General features: G+C 35.8%; 1 protein-coding gene across 4 annotated transcripts in view; it reads right to left on the bottom strand.

Moving 5' to 3' along the window:
* LOC101850971 (dynein regulatory complex subunit 6) overlaps window positions 1–24,711 on the bottom strand; it is a 38,347-nt gene extending 13,636 nt beyond the window's left edge. Inside the window, exons 1-12 of one of the 4 annotated variants that reach the window (XM_013085282.2) lie at window positions 24,433–24,711; window positions 23,430–23,533; window positions 22,272–22,365; window positions 21,704–21,771; window positions 21,012–21,132; window positions 20,424–20,457; window positions 19,517–19,626; window positions 11,841–11,849; window positions 7,023–7,127; window positions 6,315–6,410; window positions 5,549–5,574; window positions 4,392–4,403 (exon numbers count right to left, since the gene is read on the bottom strand). In XM_013085282.2, the coding sequence (XP_012940736.1) occupies window positions 4,392–4,403; window positions 5,549–5,574; window positions 6,315–6,410; window positions 7,023–7,127; window positions 11,841–11,849; window positions 19,517–19,626; window positions 20,424–20,457; window positions 21,012–21,132; window positions 21,704–21,771; window positions 22,272–22,365; window positions 23,430–23,533; window positions 24,433–24,510 (857 nt within the window). In that variant the 5' untranslated portion in view covers window positions 24,511–24,711. The remainder of the gene's footprint in view (window positions 1–4,391; window positions 4,404–5,548; window positions 5,575–6,314; window positions 6,411–7,022; window positions 7,128–11,840; window positions 11,850–19,516; window positions 19,627–20,423; window positions 20,458–21,011; window positions 21,133–21,703; window positions 21,772–22,271; window positions 22,366–23,429; window positions 23,534–24,432) is intronic. The other 3 variants (XM_035971021.1, XM_013085283.2, XM_005103188.3) reach the window with 3 other exon arrangements.
* Between the last annotated feature and the right edge of the window lie 17 nt (window positions 24,712–24,728).

Raw genomic sequence — 24,728 nt, 5'->3', positions numbered from 1 at the left:
CTCTCTCTCTCTCTCTCTCTCTCTGCTTCTTTCCATATGATACTGAGATAAAAACAAGAATAATAATTAAAATAGACATATATCAGCTTCCATTATTTCTTTAACAGTTTCTAATAAGTGCATAAATCCCATATTACCATAGTTCTGAATACCTGAGAGATTACATTCGTTTATGTTCTCTAATTCTTCATTGGCTAGCCTAAAAGAAAATCACAGGGCAACAGAACTTGTAAATTCCATATAATGACTTACACATTTCAGATAAATGGACCAAGCCTCAAGCGGCTTACTGCTAATTATATAACAAATAAGGCTCAATCCTCAAAGGAAGAAAACCTAAAACTTTACATCTGTTTGGAATGAACTACCTCTCGTTATTAACTAAGCATGTTATTTAATGATGGTAATAATTATAGCTATTAACTAACTGCATGACATATCAAGACAATAGGAATGAAAATAGAATAAAAACTACAGGGAAAAAAATAATGGCATCTCTACATACACAACACAGAGTATACACAGAATTCACCGTAGCCTAAAGGATTGCGGAGTGAAAGAAAGAATATCAGATCCCCACACAGATAGATAAACAGAACAGGTCACAAACAGAAAAAAACTCGCTGTACGAAAAGGAAGCTTTAGCAATATTGGCGCAAGAATGTTCTCACTTTCTCTTCATCAAAACGTTGTGCTTGCCTCTTGCAGATATTTCAATTACATCACACACTAAATAGATCTTTGAGGGTGCGGTGGGGGAGCGGTCAGTGCGCTCGTCTCTGAAGCGAAAAGTGCGGGTTCGAACTTTGGTTCGGACACAGATTTTTTTCGCCCCCTCTTGCTCACCCAGCAGTAATGGGTACCTGACTTCGAGTTGGGGAAGTAAAGGCGGAGTGGAGAGGAACTGGCCACCCTACAAAAAATAAATTATGCTGAAGGCCCAGGAAGTTGTCTCACTAACAAGGCAATCCCCAAAGTCCAGATCGGATGCGGGAACAGCTTTACTTTTTAAATAGATCTTCAGGATTCGTCAAGTCAAACTGTGATCATGTGAATGCCTTTAGCTCATCAAGTTTTGCTAAAGTTTGAGCTCAGTTCCCCTTCCAACAATGTACAGACATCCAATATGCTGGACCTCCAAACTGAAAGGCCATCTCTGGTGGGACTGAACATTTTAGCTTTAGCCAGAGTTTTACGGTACTTACAACACAAACAGGTCATTTAAGCACAGAAGATCAAAGGTGTTACTAGAGAGTAACATACAAAGAAAAGAAGAAGAAGAGATAAGGGTGATAGATGTTTGATGGGAAAGAAGGAGCAACCCATAGGTACTAGAGCACCCACCAGCCACCCACAGGACTTAGCATAGTACGCAGAGAACCTTGATAATTCTCCAAATAATCAAAGTGAATTTCACCCCATTGTCAGGGCTTGAAGAATGTGAGCCCTTGATTGCATAGGTCTCAACTCTGAATTTTAAAATAAGGAGGAACTTTCCACATTATCGTGACAGAAGACCATTTTCGCGAGACACCCATTATTATTATATTGCTTAAAAACATCAATTTATCAAAGCAAGGTCATTTCAGACCAATTTGAGGGTTTGAAAGATAATTTCAAGTAAAAGAGTAACGGTAGCGGAGTTTTGCGGAGGAAATGGCGGCAGCCGAAATCCGCTGAACAGCGGAATATTGAGACCCATGGTTTGTTCAGAATTCAAAACAGTAATAGTAAATTGTTATCTCACCATAGCTATCGAGATACAAATAAAGTTAACATCAAGTCTTCTGCTGTGCACCTCAGTAGCATGAACATCTTGGTGTAACATACACTCAACAGAATGGTACAGAAGAAGAAAACTGGCACTCTTCAAGGTAACTTTAAATGATGGATATTGTGAAGAAATAAGAAAAAAGAAACTGAGAGAAAGCATCACAAAGCAAAGACGGAATATAGTCCACGGAGGAGAGAGAAGGCTGCACACATCATAATAGAAATGACAACATGAAAATAATCAAACAATATACAAATAATTATGTGCTCGACTCTAACTCTGTATATCTGTTAAATTAGACCAATGAACCTTTTTTTTGGTCTCAAATTGGAGATAATCCCAAAGCGTATTACAATTTGTGACACTCGAATATCTGTAAAAAACCCACTCAATGTGATAATTTGAGCAATGCTGGGAGAAAGTAAGAAAAAATTACGTTTTTTCCCCACTTTCCTGACAATTAATGTTCAGCCATACACGGTTAGATACTTTGAGCAATGCTGGGATAAAATAAGAAAAAATTTGCTTTAAAATTCCCACTTTTCTGATAATCAATCATTCAATATTCTGCCATACACGGTTAGAGCCGGACATTGACAACAACAAACAGAAAAACGAGTTGCCGATGAGGTTCTTGTTCCTGCGGTACACAACACCAATGTAGGCTACCCGGTACCGGTACTTTCACAACAACATATTCAAACACACAACAACGGGTGTCAGGACGTAACACAGCTAGTCATACCTTCATGCATAAACATGTGAACATTTGACTGGAGATAACTTTTGGATTTTAAAATTAAAAATTGTGTTAAATTGAGAACAATTAACCTATTATTGATAAATAAAATTAATCCATGATTTTATAAAACTTAGAGAACTATATCAGAAGAAAAAGAAATCTATGTTCATTTACAGTGAGAATCTTTTTGTCACAAGAACAAAATTTGTTAATCTTTTTTAGATTATACTTTTGGTTTTTTTAAAGTTTTTTTTTAATATGCAAAAACATTTCAAATATTACTGCATTCAAATCTGCAATACTAATACCATATTTCTGTTTAGGTCAAAATTGAAGAAACAGTTTAGTCAGGAAGTATGCTGACAAAAACTACAACTATTCTTAGAATTTTAAAAACAGTTGAAATAAAGCAGACAGTTTTCCGGTTAAGCTACTCTTTTCCCCCTCTGATTGGTGCTTCATCCCCAACAATACTAAGACCATGTGAAAAACAGTACCCAGTATGGTAGCAAAGTAATCTGACAAAAACAATAAAATCATTATTTGGTTATTTTATTTAAAATTTTAAGCCTAAATAATGCTAAAGGACAAAAATATGGTAAAGGAATAAAACAAAGACATTTTATTACTATTTATTAGTGACTGAATCAATTGATACTATTGAAACGGGGTAAGATTTCAAATTTACTGTTCGATTCTAACTAAAAGTGTTATCAGACTGTCATGTTTTTTCCATTTAATGATAAATAGAGAAAAACTATGTCAGGATTGAGAACTCGAAAATGTTAAAGTAAAATTACTGCTTCCTGTAGTAAATTACACGTAATATTAATTGCTGACTGAATAGTACAAAATTTTAATATAGTTATGTAACAGTACACTAGTGTACATATAGATGGCTTAGTTCTTTCTAAGGGAAGACAAGGAGAATTATCTCAGTAAAAAGTCAGGCTACGCATCTCATGAAATAGCAAAATCAAATAACACTGACAATGAGCAGTAAAACGAAGACACAGATATGCTTTATCAGTCCAAAAGATATATCAAGATTTTGTTGGGTTTTTTTCAGTAACATCTCCTTACCCCCTGTTTTTTTACCCTCTTTCCATCATCTAGAGCTTTCTTTGACTATACTTCAGCCCCTGCCTCTCTCTTTGTCTGTCTGTCTGTCTCTATCTCTCTCCCTATCTCTCTCTTCTGAACCATCCAACCTTCAACCCTCTTTTCAGCCTGTCTTGATCTCTACCTCCCCAAAAATAAAACAACAACAACAAACAAACAAACAAACAAACAAACAAACAAACAAAACAAACAAACCCACCTGCCCCACACACTTTCCACTTTCTCTCTCCCTCCCTACTTACCTCATTCTCTTCTCATCCCACCTCTTAACTTGTCCCCTCCAGTAAGCTCCCCCCTCCCCCCTCTTCCCTCCCTAAATAACTAACTCTGGCTATAACTGCCACATCAGACACACAAACTTTCCTACAACTCTTTTATGGGCTCACAACAGGTACAGACAACATTGCGAAATGAAAGACGAAGCATACATGGTCGCTTTTCAGGACAAGCGGGCTAACCCAGATTTTAGGGGTTTCCAGAAATCTTGACCTACACCAAAAGTGGGCATTGCCTACCTATAGGAGAAGTTTGGTTTCAATGGTGTGTATATTTATTTAGTTATAGAGAAAACCTTCCTTGTCTTTTAAAGATAGACTTCTTGGGTCCAAAAACTTTACCTTCAATTTTCTCAAAACAGCATTTTCCGGGGTACCCCGCTTGTGCTTAAAAGCGACCACATGTACCGTACACACTGTACAAAACCAATAGTTCGGTAAGGACGAAAAAAAGAGAAAAAGATGAAATAGAGTTTACCCATGCTGTAGTCTGTACAAAAACAATATTAGAAAACAATAGTGATATTTGAGTCATGGAAATAGGAAGGCAGAATTTGGAGCAAATTATCAATTCCTTCGACTCAATTGTTCAAATATTATACCATGGCAGAAAATTTGGGAGTCAGAATGGGATGTAATGAATGAAACCTGCTTGTCAAATGTAAAGCCAACCTGAGCCGCCTGGGATACAACATACCAACAACCAGACAAAGATATTCCATGAAATAACTTCCCCACTAGGGAAAAACTTGCACCTTCTGTGTGCAATAAATAAACCATTGCACCAAAGACATCCTGATATGTGAGGCATCGTGGTGAAGTCAGGCGCTCGTCAAAATAATGAAATCGAAGAAACCGTCATTTTTCTGATGGTTTGGCAATTACTATCGAATTTTATGTTTTTTTGGCACAACATCTTTTATGTCCATTTTTAAAAATTTCTGTGTGGATTTTACCGAAAAATGTTGATTAAAGGCACAAAAACTATACATTTTCAGTTTTTAAGAACTCTCAAGGGTATATTTCGTCGAAAGCAAGGCAAAGGAATAGGCTTTAAGTGTATACCAATAACTCTATGCCCAAAAATTGACGAGCGTGTGATATCACGGTGTCGTGACACATATTATTGTGATCAAGTTTGAGAAAAGAATAGGAATATTACATAAATGCAGCAAAACAAAATTTTGAGGAGAAAAAAAAAATATCTGCAAGAACAGATCAGTCTACAGAACAACACATTCCACTGACCATCTTTACACATACCAGAAAGTACAATATCAAAAAGATATTTCTTACACTTACATGACAGAAATGACATCTCTACAAACACCTGATTTCTACCAATTGTTCAAATGAAATAGATAAAAGAGAACCCCAACTATGTCGAGAGAAAGTTCCAAAGAAATAGAAATAGTAGGCCCTATAGACAGAAACCGTGGCTAACAAACAACACAAACTTTTTTCGAAGTCCACAACTATTTGAAAGGAAAACCAAACAAGAAAGTGGAACATTTCCAAATTCTACAATCTACTAGCACAGTTCTGTTTTCTTAAGGTTTGAAATTGGAACATCCTCAGAAGTCAAGAAGGAGAAAACAAAGGTTATTCATTTAGACGTCTATGAAGGGCACTTACCTTTTCTGTACGTTACAGAAGTTGATCTGAGAAAGTCGGAAATTGACATCAAAATTTTATTAAAGCACAATACAAACAAGTAAGGCTATTAAAAATGATGCAGTATGGTATAAAATAATATAGAAAATACAATTTAACAAGACAAAATATATTATCATATGCAATTAACTAAAAAAAGATTGTAGACTAAAACATGATTCCCTCTCTGAAGACAGGGACCTCAACAATTCACATACAAATACACATGTTGTGCAAAAGAAGACGCTTTGTTTCATGTCCCAAAAAGAAATTCTTTCAAAGCAACCTTTGCTGCTAGTATCTGTTTGTAAAAAATGCATCATTTCCTTTATTATTATAGTACTGAACATGCAATAATGCAGTATGCCTACATGAGTTGTAGCCAGAGGAAATTTGTGTCTGTACTTCAAAAAGAGACGTGAACCATCTTATATAAAATGAGATCTTTGATTCGCCTTGACTTCAGCCTGAAGAGCATTTCGACAGGAACACAATAGGAAAAATGCTAGTTTCTTAAATTTCATTATTTTGACGAGTGCCTGATTTCACCACTCTGCTTCACAAATGAATTCCTCTGTGGAATGAATAATACTGTTCTTCTTTGCTTCAGTGATTTTTTCTTTGTGTTTTGATATGATATGAAAAGACATTTAATTGTTCCTTTGTTTCCTCCCCCCCCCCCTCCCCCACCCACCACCCTCCTCCACCCCTCCTCCACCCCCCCCCCCCCCCCTCTCGCTGCACTCACCCTGCTCCAGAGCAAGTTGGCCTGAGTGAGAACCTTCCAGAAGCGACACACGCACGCACAGTTGGCTATGTCGGCCACATCCAGGTAGCTAAATATCTGAGGAAGAAAAATCATCGACTCTGGTGGTTAAATAAAAGGTTTTCATTTTGCTCGAAGAATAATTTGTGCGGGAAAAAATCCTTGGAGGCCAAAAAAATGAAGATAACAGAAGAAAAGGAACATATTGTAATATAATACTAATAGTAAATAAGAAGACATTACATTTTTGTAGTGCATTTCCACTATGAAAGTGCTCAATATGCTTTACAATAACACAAAGAACAAAGTAGGTAACAGAATAATTTTGAGCAATCCTAAAGACTAACCTTATGTTTAAACAGCAGACAGTGATAAAATGAGCTGTCTTGTACAATTAACCCTATCCATACGTCATGTTTTACTATCGTATCCATACGACGTGGGGAACTCTGGCCACCACTTTCCAAAGAGGAAATTTATTCGTCGTTAATCCGATCCGTACGCTTTGCATAGCAGTCTGTCAAAATGATTTTTTGAAAAATACTGAAAGTTTCAAAGAGATCTTCATATTAGAAGTATTCTAAAATGTGAAGAAAACAACTCCGGGGGTTCAAAATGACCACAGGGCGTACGGATAGGGTTAAGCAACCCAGTGGTGACAACTCAGAGTGAGACCAATCTCTGAGTTACCTGTATGGCAATCTTCCAGGGCAGAGTGGACACACTGTCCCTGGCCTCCCCCGTGCCCTGACCAAACAGGTCGTCGTCCTCCATGTTTTCTCCACGCTCCAGACGCTGAACGAGATGAGAAAAAAAAACCCCAGTCAGCTACATGCTTCTTTTCTTGTATTTATTTTTACAATAACATCACTGAAAGAGGTATACACAATAAAATATATATTTTTGAAGCTAAATGTAATATTTATGTGCACTGTTACAATTCATCATTTTCAGTCAAAATGGTATCGCTTTGCTGAAAAAAAATGGTGTATATTATTATTTTAAAAAATTATAAGCCTGTTATAAATCTTTCAACCTATCTTGAATCAATCTATGCGACACATATCTTCAACTTACTTTTTCTCTACAAAAACTTTTGTTTTTTGAGTGATCAGACAGCAGAAAAGTTTAAATTCTTGTCTGCATTGGGGGGTGTTTTCCTGGGGTTTTTTTTATCAGTATCCAATATAAGTGAATAGTAATTTCCAGAAACTAAAAATAAACTGTTGACAAACAGCAACTTACATCGCTTATGTAGATGCAGCCAATAATACAAAATGGTTTATCAAAAACTTAAATATAGGGCCTACCATAAATTGGATCACATTCTCAAATCTAAGTGATATTTCCAAATTCAATATTATTATAACAAAATAACCATATCCAAGAACTTGTCTTTGTGTGTTCAAATGGTTCATCATCTATATCAGAATCTAACACTCTCTGAGTGAGTTCTTTTCTCTCACAGCTTAAACAAATGGCAGATAGAAGAAGCGTTATAAACCCTACCCGCACGTTGTGTTTTACTATCATATCCATACGACATGGGGAACTTTGTGCCACTTGACTTTCAAAGAGGAAATTTACTCCTCAATCTGATCCGTACATTTTGCATAGCAGTCTGTGAAAATTATTTTTGTGAAATACTGAACGTTTCAAATAGATCTTCACACTAGAAGTATTCTAAAATATGAAAAATACAACCCCGGGGGTACAAAATGACCAGAGTGCGCACGGATAGGGTTAATTTTAAGGACTTCTCACTATGAAACAGCAAAAATATCAACATCTAAAATTAAAACGCTGAATCAGAAACTCATCCAAGAGGATGGCCAAAAGCAGCTTGCAAAGGGTTCAAAACATGCCACTTTGTCCCATGCCCACAACATTACAAAGCTTATCAAACAAGAAACAAGAAAAAAAAGCCCCTTCAAATAATCTAACCAAAACAAAATCAAAACAAAACCAAAAGAAACAAACAATACAAGGAAGCAAAAGTCATTAGCATGAGTGCAACAAAATGATTGGCCACAACAGGGGGGTGGGGCCAAAGACAAACATTATGTTAGTAGCAGTAGGTGTCACAGGAATAGGCTGAGGATTAAACCGGAGAATATTACATTATAATATATCATATCGTTAAATATATATATTATATATATATATTTTATTGATTTATTGCATCGCATTAAAGTAGTAATAAGCACAGCTTGTTCTCCAACATGTAAAAATAGATATTGTCTGCAAATATATACAGTGCTCATAATCAAAACGCTTAGAATCCATGTCTCCCAAGTCAATTCCATTACAAACATAAGCTAGTTGATTGATTAATTTTAAAGATAAATAAAGCAAAAGCAGGTATTTCATATAAATAATCTCCTTGTGCCAGTACATAATCAGAACAGTCACCAAGAGCATATTCGCTACTTTCTGCTGTTATAATGTAAAATGATACAATAGTAATCAGGGAGCTATTTGTTTTTAGTTTTAGTTTTAGTTTTAGTGAGTGTTTTATGGCACTTGCAACACAAAAAAGTCATATAAAAGTGCCGAAGATCCGAGGTAATACAAGCAAGCAACAAACACAAAAAAGAAGGAGGAGAGATCAGGACGATAGATGTTTGATAGGAAAATAGGAGCAAACCACACCAGAGCACCCGCCAACCACCCACGCTATTTGTTTGAAATTACCATTATAATTATAATTATATGTACAATCATACATGATACAAATTTACACAGAAACCATCAGACATTATCATAGTATCAACATATTGCGACCTTCCACTCAAATAGGTCGTCGTTGCAGTAGGCTTGGAAGAGCATCAAGTCAGAAACAGTTGTGCTTTTTTTATCTTTTGTGAACCTTTGCTAATTTGTTGACAGATTTTTATAAAGAAGTTATGATCCAATGTCTGCTATTTCAATAGAGTTACACATTTCAGCTTGACCATGTTTATGATTTCAACAACATGAAAAAAACACACAACTTGCATTATGCTTACTAAAAACAATACTTTTCTAGATATTCCCAGATCTGTCAAGTGTTTTGATAAATGTGAATATTGAGATAGGAAAGTGGTTTTTGAAGGTGAACAAGTATGTTTGTAGGAACCGTGAGAGTGTACCTCTCCGTGAGTGTGCTGAAAAGTTTTGTTTAACTCCTCAAGTTATGTGTAGCAAGGAATGAGTGAGAGTGAATGAGCATACTTTTTGGTGTATGCGCAGTGTGTGTGTATTTGTGTGTGTGTGTGTGTGTACATGTGTGTGCATAAGAGAGAGAGAGAGAGAGAGAGAGAGAGAGAGAGAGAGAGAGAGAAACAAACTTGAGAGACATAATAGGTATACAAGTGTAATGTTCTTCACGTATAGTAAAGGGAGGGGGGGGTAAACCAAAGAAGGCAAGGAGCAGACATCAAGAAGCACCCACAGCACGAGCTGTGGCCACCCATAACCACTCCACTCCAACACAGATACACACAGAGACTTAACACTTCCAACACAGACAAAGGGGGGCTTGGTTCGAAAGTATAGGGACTGAACACATCAAAATCAACTTTCTTATCTGACAAAAGAACATCATCATCGATGTGAAAGAAATTAAACAAAACAGTTTGATCATTTCCACATTTGTTGATTTAAAGACAAGCAGATAGATACGACTATGTACAGTCATTTAGTTCCTGCAAGAAAAGATAGACAGAAGCAACAGCAAAAGAAAGTTGCACCCCCCCTCCCCCCCAAACAACCGGTATATAGTGTACATGACTGTCTGGTCATCAGTTTCAGTGTCATTAAAACAAGTGACGCGTGTAGTGTAGATAGATTATACAAGACAATATTTCTGCAACCCTGCTGGATAATCCAAGTTCAAGAGGGGTATACAACAGCAAAATGATGAGGATTATTTTTAACTGTGTCAATTTTGTTTGGTTTACGTAACAATACAGGATAGGGAGAAGACACGGAAGAACAATAGTGACCATCAATCAACCACACCAGCTTGGACTGGACATCCAGTCTGTTGTTTATGTCATGTGACATTAAAGAATGGGGAAAAGACATTAATTATTTGTAAATTAGGTCATGAGACCTGTGGACAAGATGCTCCTTTAGTTCTCAAAGTCATATGACATTTAAGGACAAGGATAATACAGGTATTATGTTCATTTTGTAAATTGCTCGGGTAAGGCATTAATTTTGTTTTTAATTTCAGGTGGCATGAAATTGCAGGGGGGGATTTTAAGACGTCGATTTCATTATTTATTAGGTGATGTGATATTTAAATGATGGGGATAATAGAAAATAACTTTGTTATTCACGTCATGTGGCGAAGGATGAGGAAACAATTACACTCATATTTTGTTATTGAGCTTATTTGAAACTAGAGGGCAGGAATATAGAATAGGGCTTTCATTTGGTACTTTAAGTCATGTGACATCAATATAGCATAGGGCTTTCATTTGGTACTTTACGTCATGTGACATCAAAGGGCAGGGGTAAGACAGAAACAACCAACTGGGATCATCAGTCACACACACTTACTTTTGTCTGATAAGCAAGCAGATAAATTGAGGTGAAAATATTTTTTTTAAAGTTCAGCAATGAACAGAATAGAAGTATGAAGGCAAAAAGTTACATTGTGTTCGGCAATACGCTGATGGAAAATTTCAAGAAAAACGAGAGTTGTCTTTAAAAAAAAAGGTAATGGCAAAGTTTACTGTAGATCGTGAACGGGGAAGAAAGACTGTAGATGAAGATGAACTCTTGCGGAATGTGGCCTGTGTTGAAAAGAGTATAAATCAGAAAAAAACCTGATCGTTCCATACTTTTCAGTCATTAACAGCAACAGTACTGAAAATATCAGACATTAAGTTTTTAACTTTTCATATATTGGAAATGTATCCATTTGTATTTACATAAAATACTGCTCAACATATTTTGCATTCTGTCATTAAAAAGATAATTTGTTACTCTATTAATTTGTTGTTGTTGTTTTTTCACAAGAAAATAAGAAAGACAGAAAAAGAAAATAAGAAAGACAGAAAAAGAAAATAAGAAAGACAGAAAAAGAAAATAAGAAAGACAGAAAAAGAAAATAAGAAAGACAGAAAAAGAAAATAAGAAAGACAGAAAAAGAAAATAAGAAAGACAGAAAAAGAAAATAAGAAAGACAAAATGAAAGAAAAATGAGAAGAGAAGAAAAAGAAAGTAAGAAAAACAAGAGGAGATAGAAACAAGGTGTGTTCACAGACAGCACAAAACAGAGTTGGAACAAACGTGTTGATGTTAATGGTTGTCACAGCACTCTGCACATGTCCAGCTGAACCTCAACATCAGCAGCTCGTGTTGACACACGACAACGACACACAACACGACACAGCCAGTTTGCAAAAGGTCAAAGTCAAAGGTTACAGATGTGAAGATAGCATTGTGCTGATAGAGCAGTCAGAGGTGAGCAAAGCCAACGGCCACACCAGACTGAGCAGCACCCAGCCGAATTACCTTCAGTTTCTGGTGGATTAAAGCAGGAGGTAGAAATGAAAGGAAACATGTTAATGAAGAGTTAACCTAGCTCTGATCTCTGTCACAAGACAGGTTGACATGTGTAAACTTTAGCTACCGTTTGTAGGAAAGCTTTGACTCCATAGTTATGGCCCCCATGATTTAAAACAAATATTTAAAATTTAATCAATGAACTAAGCCTTTAATAAGCAAGATGTTTTAAAATCTCAATTTAAGTTAAAGAAAGCATGATAACAAGGCACAAGGTATGAAGATACTAATAAGAAAAAAAAAATGTTCTTATAAAGACCTGCAGAAGTATGCACATAAAATACAGTGCCTATTAAAAATGTTGATTCGCTCTTTCCAAGTAGGGGTAAAGATAAGCTGATCGAAAATAGAGAAAAAGCAAGAAAGACAGACAGAAAAAAACAAAGGAAAAGAAAATAGATGCACATAAAGTTCTGTTCATATTTAACATTTTGAGTCCAACATCTCCCATTTATAGGACATATCAACAAATAGCAACAAATGCCATGTACATCACATCTGAAAAAAGAACCAACTCAAAATTAATGCATGAGAAGACAAGATGACTGTAAAGCAAGTTAAAACATTTCAGCAATACTGAATGAATCAAAAATTGTGAAACTCCTTCATAATGACTCAGTTTTGGAATATCAGCGTGATACCAACAGAGCTATTCAGGATCTGCCCACACATAAACTGTTGCAACGGAAACACAACACATGGTAATGAGAAAAACAGTAGTTGGATTTTTTAAAATGTACACGAGACATTCATCAGTAAGTTCAACTTTGATTATGTTAATGCAGTATTGCACTTTTGAAGTAAATGAATATGTTATACTTAATTACTTTATGGCTAGGAAAAAATAAGTTACAAAAGTACCAGCAATGTTCATCATTACTCTTGATGATGGACACAGCAAAAAAAACAACAGAAATAAATTCATGACAAGAAAAGTATCAACTAGGCATGCAGTTCTGTGTTATAAATGGTGAGATTGTTAATAAGTTGATGACGAAGGCACTGTCCATACTTTGTGGCGTCAACAAAGATAGAATATTACATGCTGCAAAATGGTCCACTTTCTTGAAAAGAATCCTCCACAATCCATGCATTATAATATCATAGATGTTGTCACATGCGCTGATAAATCATTTTGGTTCCCTTCTCAAATAGAAGTTCTTTTAGTACAATAATCCTTGCTCCTGTTCTCTCTATGCAATCTACGTCCTTCCCCTAAAAAGTATCAAACGCAAAATAAAACAGATGTCTCCATGCACATTTTTGAGGATGTTTTTTTCAAAGTCTCAAATAGAGATAATGTACCATGTTCGAGTACCAAGTGTACAATTGTCCTTCAGTGAACATGCACATAAGTAAAAATCGGCATTTAACTCCTGGCACAATCCACTACAAAATCAAATATTGTGCAACCGAAAAGCAAATTCAGATTATCATTTCTCATCACACAAGCAGAAGACTGATTTTTTAAAAAATATTTGCCCTATATCGCTGAGAGAAATTTTGTGACGAAAGCATAAGAGACCATCAAGTGAACATAGGATCCAATAAAGAATGTGAGTGTGAGTGAATGAGCAGCCTTGCGGAGCAGTGTTTGTGATTCCTCTGTGAAGAAGTTGCCTGTCACCTACACCCCAACAAATATCCACCGTACACTTTTCTATCAGACACACTCCACTCATATTTACCAAAAGCACTTTTTCTGCCAATCTTTAGCCTTCAAGATGAAACAAACGCACCTATTCCCATGTTTAATTCAGTTATTAGCATTAAACTAAAGAAGGTCTTTAAGTTCTACTTTGTAAGGAAAACAAAGACTATAAAGAAAATGTAGCCTACAGTGGTATATGCACATGCCCAAAGCGGATAAAAATCTCAATGATTTCATTAACAAGAAAACTTCCTGAGAAACTGTCAGACAACCTGAAATAACTGAAAAGACTCACATGCTTAATTCTAGAAGACAGTAAGCAGCGATCACAGCCGTCATTTCAGACAACTGAACCTGACAAAGAATTAGGTTAAATGACAACTGAGTGAGTTTGGGAAGTTGAAAAACAAAAAAAATCATTCTACAACAGGACAAAACCTTTTGGAAAAAAATAAAGCTTATTAAATTGTTAAAACGCTTTTATCTAACAATAAAATCCGACTGTTGGAGATCTTTAAGAGAAAAAAGTAAATGTTAACACTTGGACGATGAACGAGCTGAACTATTTTAACCAAGGCAAGTCCAGAGCACAAAAAAGTTTCGTAAGACTCAAAAACTCTCTGTTAAAAGAATCTAAGATTACTTTACAAAGTTCTACACTTTCAATGGGGGTTTGAAAACGTAACAAAAAAGTTTCTTAATTACTCCCTCAGCCAAGGAATCGTCTCCTCCCACGATAAGGCCACTAGCCAGCTGGCGCGGAGAGCTCCAGGAGGAAGAAAAATTCATGGGCTTTGCCATCAACTGCTCTTTACTCTTCTTTCGAAAGAACATATCCGAGCAAATGATCTGTCCACAGCAAAAACCAAGCAATTTAGAATTAAAGTTTACTCAAAACAAAAAATAGGGAAAAGAGAATTTACCTCATGGATACTAGATCTATATTCAAAATAATATAATGATAACATTTTTGGGAAGCTAGTGAAGTAAAAGTTTTGAGTAACTTTTAATTGACTCAATATCCTGCAAACGGAAGATTTGTACATATTATTATATTCCTTGTTTTCTTCCCCCGAAGACAGAAACTGGAAAACATATAAATTCTTTACCATATGTTTAACTCCTGTGCCATCCACCAACATTATACCATTAGCCTTTCGGTACTCCAGAGAATTTTGTTTCTGATTATGTGGTGATAAATCACAGTAGAAAGAGAATTAAGCAGATCCATAGATGTATTATAACACTCATGTTGGGCTTGTTCACACGTACTAAAGACCTTCCTCCACTCTTACATATACCAAGGGGTGTGTCAGGCACCACAGCTATGGAAGTGTACACACACAATCAATTCTAAACTGGTGATTTTCTGGACAAAACAATAACTTTTTTCAAAGGCATGAACTTTGAAAGAGAATTTTTTTAAACATTATAAAGAAAATGGTACTCGTCTCCCTGGATTAACCTTTAACAAAAACAACAACAACAACAGTTACAACAGCAATAACAAAAACAACAACAACAACAGATACAACAGCAATAACAAAAACAACAACATCAGCAGCTGCAAAAACAACAACAATTACAACAACATCAAAAGTGTCATAAAAAGGTGATTGGAAGAGACGGGTGATATTTTCAAATAAGTCTTAAAGCTGGTCATCCAGCAATAAATATGTCTGACACAATAATAGACAAGGTTCTTTTGACCTCTGACCTTAGATCAGTAACCATAGAAGAACAACAATAACTACTGGAAAGAAAAAAAAGAAAAAACCCACTGATACTTTATTTTAAAAACTGCCAGAGGACAAATTTATCTAACAAAAGCTAGGAAGAAAAGAGAAATTCTGGTCATTGAAAGGGTATGTTTTCCTTTCAACACTATAACATTTTATAGAGACAGAATCTCAGAAATTGTCCTCCTTCTCCAAAAGAACTGTGCCAAGTGACTGACTGGAGAGCCGTTGAAACTCCCCAAACAACTAAAGGTCAAGAAAGCCTAATTATAATAATAATGATAATAATAATAATAATTTAAAAAATAATAATAACAATAATAATAATAACAATAATATTAATAGCAATAATAATAATAATAATAATAATAATAATAGTAACAACAATAATAATAATAATTATTATTATTATTACTATTATTATTATTATTATAACAACAACAATAATAATAATAATAATAATAAAAATAAATGACATTTATATAGCGCTCAACCCCGATTAAGGTATGCAGGCTCTGAGCGCTTTACAATACAATAAAACGTACAACAGTAACATAAATCGTTGTGTTCTGACTAAAAGAAAATCACTCCAAATATTCATCTTAATCATTTTTAAACAAACGACTTCAGCTGATGTTTGAAGGAATTAAAAGATTTGAATTCTCTTAAAGTACTTGGTAACGCATTCCATATCTTGGGGCCTTGGTATTCAAATGCCCTCTCACCCATTGTTTTAGGTTTCATAGATTATGATTATGATTAAAACCAGAACTACACACATCATAGCTCAGCATAATCAAAAATAAAAACTAACTAGACGTAAATGTCAATCATGACTAGACCAACACTCATATCCCAATCAGCAGAGATCATGAAAAACACACTGCCACCATCCGCATTAATTGAACCACATGTCACCCAGTTTTATTGTCTTTTGGCTCTAGCACTGCGCTGTCTACCCACTCCACCCACAAATCCTCAAAGGTCACGCGGCCATCCCACACTGTGGTGAGCTCACCCTGGCTACAGCTGGCACAGCACCAGCAACTCTTAACACTTACAGTACTGAAGGCTCACATAGTGAAAAACCCTTGGGTACCGCACAATAAGTTTAGAACGCTGAAGCCGTGGTAGATTTTTTTTTAATAAGAAAAGCCTTGGCAGCCGAAGAAACTCGCTTTAAAAATTCAGAGGTTCATCAACCATTCAGCTATCATATAGAGTGACTTCCTTTTGTATTTACTTCAATGCAGTGTGTCTATTCGTTGTTTAATTATGTTTAGTGTGCATGGTTGCGTCGGCGACTAAATGTAGAGAGCACATACTACGGCCTGGCAACTAAACTCGCCGACGGTACTGAAAGTGTCAAAGTCTTCCAAAGGATCATCTTTGCTGACTATTTGCAGCAGTAGTGAGAGAAAAAAGGTCTGCAAACACAGAAGATGCAGACGTTCAAGGAACACTTCCCTTATCAGAGGAGATAGCTTTTGTTTTTGAGCCAGAGAGAGGAACACGGAAAAAAATAGATAGAAAATAGCAACAAAGGGAGATTATATAGTATTGAAGTAGCCCCCTCAGACTCTTACCAATCATGGAGATAATAATCACTGCTGCGCACACAATTACTGGGTGTGTGAAATAAGACTTGAAAGAGAAACATGCAAGAAGCATATTATGATGTGTCACCCTTACAAACAGTTTGCAGTTCTACACTGAGTCAATATTCAGAAGGGACAAAGTAAGAATAAATATCAGAGTGTGCAGGCATAATTAAATTTCTTGGTGAAAGAACAAAAAAATGCTTTCACAGTATCTGATTTAGCTATCTTTCAAAGTTCTTCCACAAATTTAAGACAGCCAGCTACACTGGACAGGAAAGTATACTGGAAAATAGTACATGTATGTATGTTCTGAAATGAAAATACTAGGTTTGCTTGTACTTAAAATCCATCATGTAAAATATACAGAAAACACAGTTTGGATGAAACCAAAAAGAGTATTTTCAAGGTATGGACCAAGAGTGAACTAACGTTTTACGAAAATTTTTGAAGGAAAGTTTTGGTTTTTTTCATCACTAGAACTCCAACCTTCATATCAGCTATAAGGATATAAGGAAACCCATGAGGTAAGACACCTGAAATTTTAAAATGTATTTTTATCAAGTTTACAATCGTGCGAAAATAAATAAATTGATATTCGGATTTCAGTTGTGCAGGGCTTCGGTTTACCTTGTGCAGTAAACTTGCTTCCCATTGTTCTCTCTGTTTTTGCTGCTCGCGACAAAGTGGACACACAACACTAACTCACAACACAACGGTACATTTCACAACTGTAAAATGGCAGATTTGTTCGGAATGTTTCCCACAAATTGCTACAAATGAAACAGAGAGAGAGAGAGAGAGAGAGAGAGAGAGAGAGAGAGAGAGAGAGAGAGAGGGGAAGAGAGATAATGTTTTACGGAGCGGGTTGTTCCAGCATGTGAGACATGTATTTACTAATGTCCTGTCTTGTTGTGCGTATGCATGAGTGCACATAACCTTAGTAACGTCTACTGCCATTGTAAACGACTAAGACAAATTTCTCCCTGCGAGATGAATAAAGATTCTCATTGTCATTGTCATTGTCATATGTGGAAATGTTGTCTTAGAATGTTATTCCGTATATTCTGTGCACATGACACAAACAACTGCCATCTGAATCTGAGCCATGCCTGCCCTTCACAACAACAAAAATATAAATGTTGTTGACATGGCGTTCTTCAATTCTCTCATCGACGGTTCCAGTGCTACATCCATGCTCTAAACGTGAAAAAGAGTAGGCTGACTTAATTTTACTGTCTTCAAATGTTCAAAATAATAATTTCAATGTGAAAAAGAGTAGGCTGACTTGATTTTACTGTCTTCAAACGTTGAGAATAATAATTTGCCATAAACAAAATAAATGTGAAAAGTGAAGAACAACATTTCTGGACTGTAGATAATACCAAACAGGCAGGTATCACCATCAACATCAGTAAAACAAGAACATTACGAAACAATAGTGCTCACTACCAACTCCACATGGATAAAGCAATATATTACATCTTAACAATGTAGAGCAAACAACAGCTGACCGTATATTCTTAGTATCACAGACTGATGAGAAAGTGAGTGATAATGATTTCAGTAATTTAACATGCTACACACACACACACACATTCGGTGACATTCATGCCACAAAATGATCTCATTACCCATTCCATTTGAAGTCTGAACAGAAACATACTACAGTTTTATGCTTATGACACTGATGAAAGTAAGAGACGTGTGCTGAATTGGAAGTAAGGTTGTAAAGTAAATGGATGGAGCTGTTGAAGAGGAAATGTACCTATAACATTTTACTTGAGTAAAGAGAGGCACATGGACACAACATTGGTCCATTAGTGGAAAAAAAAGCAGCAAAGAAAGGAAGAAAAACAACAATGCAAAAATGATGGGAGCGTAAAGAAAATGAAAATGATACAGTTCCCAAACAGACATAGAGACTGATACATTTTTTTTTCTCCTATTTTATTTGGTAATGTCAGTACTCCAAGACAAAATAAGAAGACAGAAATAGAAGCAAAGAGAGACCATGAAGCTTTTGAAAAGACATCATGATACATAAATTTTGCACTGCGGTATTTTGTCACAGATCACATGACAAGGAAAAAGCATAATAACATCGTTACCCACAAACAGACACTGAGACAGCATACGGGAGAAAGAGGGACATTTTTAAAAGACATACAGACAGACAATCAAGACAGACAGAGAGACACTTCAACTACTTCCATTCCCTGTCAGTCTTTTATGCTTTATTAACGTGGAAACTATCAAATATATTCTTTCGACGATTGTTCCCTACCTCAGACCAAATTTGATGTGACTGGGCCTTATATTATATTCAACTTTTCCTCACTCAAACTATACCCCCATCCCCTCTTTTATATATATGGACTTTTAACAGCTACAGTCAAAACTACAAATCCTTACACTTTCTCATCTTGGATTAATAAGAATGAAAAGACATTGATAAAAAAGAGAAAGAACAGAACTAAATCATTATTACAGGAGTGATTTAATACAGGGACCATCCATCACACCTTTCAGAAGATTAATTAAGAGGTTGTACTCACATGAGAGGATAAAATTCAAGACATAGACAATGCCTGATAATTTTTCACTTGATGTCTTTTCAACCCACATTAGGCTTACCTCAAAGTATTCCCTCTGTTTACGGGCTTCCAGAGTGTGTTTGTACCAGGCTTCAAAAATGACGCGCCCGACAGACACATGATACACGTGTTGGATTTTCTGGAACGACACTGAAAGGTGAAAAAAATAGAGGTTTTAGTTTTAGTAAGGTTTTACGGCGCTCGTAAAACGCATAAGGTCATATGAGCGCCAAGGGGCGGATGTCAACAGAGAAGTCCAAATGGGGAATCAGGCTTACTCTGCTCATCTCACTAGCCTCAACTGTACAAAGTCTGCTTCGATTATCAAGGCACCCCGGAAATAGCAGTTCCCAAGAGAGTGACAAACAAACAAAAGAAGTAGAGGAAAAATGACGATAGTGAGGATAAGGAAAGAAAAAGCAGCAGTTCCCTCTATGTTGTTCCGGCACAGTATGAGTAACAACAGCCCCACAAAAAGGACTCAACGCTCATAACCAACAAATAAAAATCTTTCGACGCAAAATTGAATCTCTTAAAAGTATATTTTGCTCATACTTGAAAAATCATACATAATTCAATGACGGAGTTCAGACAATCTATCAAAAATACCACATTTGTATCATAACTCTTCATAACAACATACTCATTCATTCATCAGCTGACCCCTTTTCTTTAACTCTCTCCCTATTTCGCCCTCTTGAAGAAATGAGAATATCCTGCTGCAATCTAAAAGTAATAATAACTGTTATGTAAAGCTGAGAACATCCGGGCCACAACAAAGAAGTAAAAGGCCTCCCTCTTCTTTTCATAGAAGAGAACACCAAAGACCAATAGTGCACAGATGAAGAGCGGGTACATCAGTAACAGGAGGATAAATAAGTAACAGCCCTTCAGCTCCCAGAGACCCCCTGGTCAGCTTGCCCTCCTCATACACAACCTCCACTCACTCGCTTGTCTTCCTTTCCTGTACTTGACCCAAGCCTGAAACAAAAACAGATATTGTTATGTTTTGCAGTATGGGGTTCAACACATTGTAGTAAGTACTGTCAAACATTAATTCAAATTAAATATAATGATTTTTTTTTCCTTTTTGAAGATGAAAACAGAACATTACTTAGAAGCCATGAGGATAGACCTCAGGGGAAAACTGCCTGGAGAGATGACACAACCAAGATTCCTTGACCTTCTCTGCAAGCTATACTATGCCACAGGTTATAGGTATTTGAATGACAAAAATAGACAGAAGACATACAGTTCTTATGAGGTTAAACTAGAAAAAACGCACATGTCATGTATTTCTTTTCTATATTCAAATCTGTGAGTTTTTATTTATTTTGACTATTCTTATATTTGAACACTGAATAGATGCTCCCTAATTTAACCAATAAATGTTGTATTTGAAGCTATTTCTGTGGTATTTTCCAATGTTACAAACCTATTAAATAATGTTTTCGAGTAAAAAAAAAAAAAAATCAATGAGTGCGCTAGCTTTCGTGGTCCTCCATCTAAATAAAAAGATGCTTGTCATAGCCTACCTTCCATATCTGTACATGCACTCGGAGCATTCTGTTACAGTGGTGCTTGACGGCCATGTTGATTCTTTCTTGTAAAGCTTCCTGCTTTCTTTTCTGCATCAGGTGATATTGTAGCATTGCACTGAAGGGAAACATGATACACGCAGGTAAAACTCTATTTTCATTGACTAATATAGGAAACCATCGCTAAGTAATATGTTTTTTAAAAGTTTACCTTTGATTTTATACATATGTAGCTACGGAAGTTATAATAAAGCAATGAAATGGAAATGGAGGGCAAGTCAAAACAGATTTTTTTTAATATGGAGAAGCAACAAAACCATAAAGTTTTATTACAAAATGGCCAATGAGGACGAGAAACAAAGAAGAAGAAGAGAGAAATAAAGTGGAAAATTGAAAGAAATGAAAATTTTAAAAGACAGAAGACCTCAACTTTTAAAGCACCAATTGTATAGAACATGGAAAACATTACCAAAATATTCTAGTTTGCAGTGAGGATATTATAGTTTTGTCTACAGGAAAAGCTGCCCAGACCTTCAAGTGAAAATCGAAATGCATTTTTTTGTATGAGTAAAACTTTAAAGAGGAACAATCAAGGATTAATTTTAAGATGAATTTCTAATAAATCAATTCTTTCAGCCTCATCTTCACACAGCTCATTGCACATGTACATGTAACAAGAGAAGACTTACCAGAAACACATTTCTTTTAGTTTAAAGTTGTAGTGGTCATATGCTGTTGCGTACATCTCTGGTGTTGGCTGTGGAGGAAATATTAAAGATCAAGACGAATATAATAATATGTACATTTTAAATTGACGTAATTAAAAATGTCGAACTCAACTTTTACTTTGTAATGCTTTCCTTGCACAAATTGACAGGAATTTAAAAAAAAATTCTACATTCACTAAGTATTTTTTCTTGATTACATTCATTTCTGAAATCCATCAGAGGAAAGCTTTGAATCTTTTCTCTTTTCAGTTTGTAGTCACGTCAAAGATCTCCAAAGCAGAGATATAATACCTGTAACTTAGATACTTCATCTCCCCCCCCCACACCCCCCATTGGACCCCCATATATGAAATGCCATGAGCATCAATTCCCCTTAACCATGTATAATTACAAGTACTAAGAAGAACGCCAGTAATGGCTATTGACAAGAATATGGTGAAGGATAGTGTCTTTTAAACCAAAATAGCAAAGGACAATGATGCTAAGCCAGGAGCAACATTAACACAATCTTCAGCTGGAAAAAACTTACTATGAGCCACTCCTCAAAGTTAAAGATCATATCCAGATTACTCTCAGACACTATCTTCATCTTTGGTTTCATCTCTTCCTCGATAAACATGTCCCTGAAAGCACCAAGACAAAGTTAAAGAATGGGTTGTGAAAAATACATGTACTTATCTATATAAACCTTTTCCACTGTAAAGCCCTAAATGACATCAGAGCTACCCTTCTCCCTCCGAGACCTAACGTTGACAACACACTCTATGGAACATTACAGCAACTGCAGTAGACCTGCACTTATCACTACATGGCATTGGACAGAAGGGCGAGAGCCCAGCTGTTGCTGGATCGATAACAACAACAACAACAACAACAACAACAACATCTATATAAAAAATAAGACCAGAAAAAGCGCCCTAAGAGCTATGATTGTAAAGTATATTATGTCTTTTAAGTCACAGAAATTTACAATGTGCTGGAGCCCCAAAAAGCTGACTAGGTTCAATCTTGATCTTCACCAAAGTTGACGTTTATTGTATCTCTGGACCTCTTTCTCAATTAAAATAGCAGTAAAGCACAAGTTCATTACATTTTATTTACATTTTGACCTGTTTGTTTAAAAATGAATTTGGGCTCTCTCAAAACAGAGCTTGTACTTATGTTTGACTTGATAAGCTCTCATTTGAAAAAAGATGCCCTCTAATCCCCACGATTAGACTTTAATAACATGTTTTTTTAATTCAGGACAACTGAGATACGGTTAAAAAAAAAAGCCACCAATTCGAAAAATAGTGAGACATAGATATTTTATGGGACAAGTGGGTCATACATCTCTCTTCCTTTTTCTTATATTTCTTCCTGTTTATAACCTTAGGTATGGGTTCTTCATACACCTAGACATTCTAAGCCAAGAAAAGATTAAAAGATAAGATACACCTTTATTGTCTAGATCCTGGCACATTGGTTTGGTGTTTCACCATGTAGGCACACATAGACTACACACACACGCACACACACACACACACACACACACACACACACACACACAAACATGCACACACACACATGTACACACCCATAAACACACATACTCTTCCCTCACACATCCTCTTTTCCACATACATCTGTGCGCTATAAGCTAAAGAAACAATGATTCAAGAAGTGGAAAACATGAGAAATCTCAGACCATGCCAGGGTGCCGAGCCCGTTCTCCTTGAGGAACATGAGCTTCTCCAGAATGAACGTGAGGTAATCTTCAGGGCACATGATAGACAGTCCGGTCAGCAAAGCCTGGAGACAACAAATAGTACTTCAATTTACATTAAATTAACATTAATTTTAAATCTAAATATATCAGAAGTTCAATTTTTATTCTACAGAAACAGATGCGATCATTTCACAAGCATCACAAATTTGCATTTGATTTCAATACTCTGTCTAACATGTGAGGGCCATTATAATCATATATCAGGTACATTAATCAATGGCCAGTTTTAGACCTGTAAGAAGCCACACGACATCTAAATAATATACCATCTCAATTATTAATTTGGAGCTGATCTCTATATTAACTTTTAAAAATCATTAGTTTAAATATAATGACTACTGATGTATCATTGTTGTATTATTATGCTCAAAATATTGATATACAAAGATTAACATCTTAGTTGTGCTTATGATCCTGCTGTTCCTTTAAATAGGCCTAATGGCCTCCACAAACAATTAAAGGTACACATTGTTAATCTACGTTTCAGAAGATCTTTCTTTGACAAATAAAAAGACAGAAATTAAGTGAACAGATCAAGAACCTTTTTTTCTATATTCTTCTCCTAATCATCACCAGAGGTATAACGCTCAGACTAACCACATCAATGGATTTCATCACAGAGGGAGAAATTTTTCTTTTTTAATTAACTTAAACACTTTTTTTGTTTTGTTTGGTGTGATAGGAAAACGATCCCCCGGGTCTTTATCCCATTCCTCCTTATTTTACCTAGTCCTACAGCATAGAAATCCATTTGCAGTTATATAGATCTAAACAGTTAGAGGTATACAAGATTATAATTTTAAAAAATCAAAACTATAATTAAAGTCTAATATTATCAGCATTCGAAATAAAAATAGGAGGTACGGCACGGTGAATATCCCAAGCCCAATATAACAAACTAAAACTAAAGAGTCTTTCACACCTCATAAATATCAGGCATCCTGTTGACTCTGAGGTATTCTTTCAGCACAGGGCTGAGGCCACGAAGAGAAGCAGCCATTTTAAATAATGCAGTGGTCCTTTCTAAGATGTTTATCTACGTTTCTGCAAATACTGATGTTATTCCACCGAGAAAATCAGCCTGTGATCAAATAACCGCCGCCATTTTGCATTGTTGATAGCAACAATATCTAGGCAAAGTGCTCTCCCCTAATTCCACTATTCTTCAGAGTTATTGAAGTTACCATCCGTCGTATTTCTTTCCATTTGCTTATTATT

This window comes from Aplysia californica, unplaced genomic scaffold (genome assembly GCF_000002075.1).
Source record: "Aplysia californica isolate F4 #8 unplaced genomic scaffold, AplCal3.0 scaffold00362, whole genome shotgun sequence".
Lineage (NCBI taxonomy): Eukaryota > Metazoa > Mollusca > Gastropoda > Aplysiida > Aplysiidae > Aplysia > Aplysia californica.
Note: the sequence above shows the minus strand (reverse complement) of the source record. Positions and strands in the feature narration are given on the sequence as shown.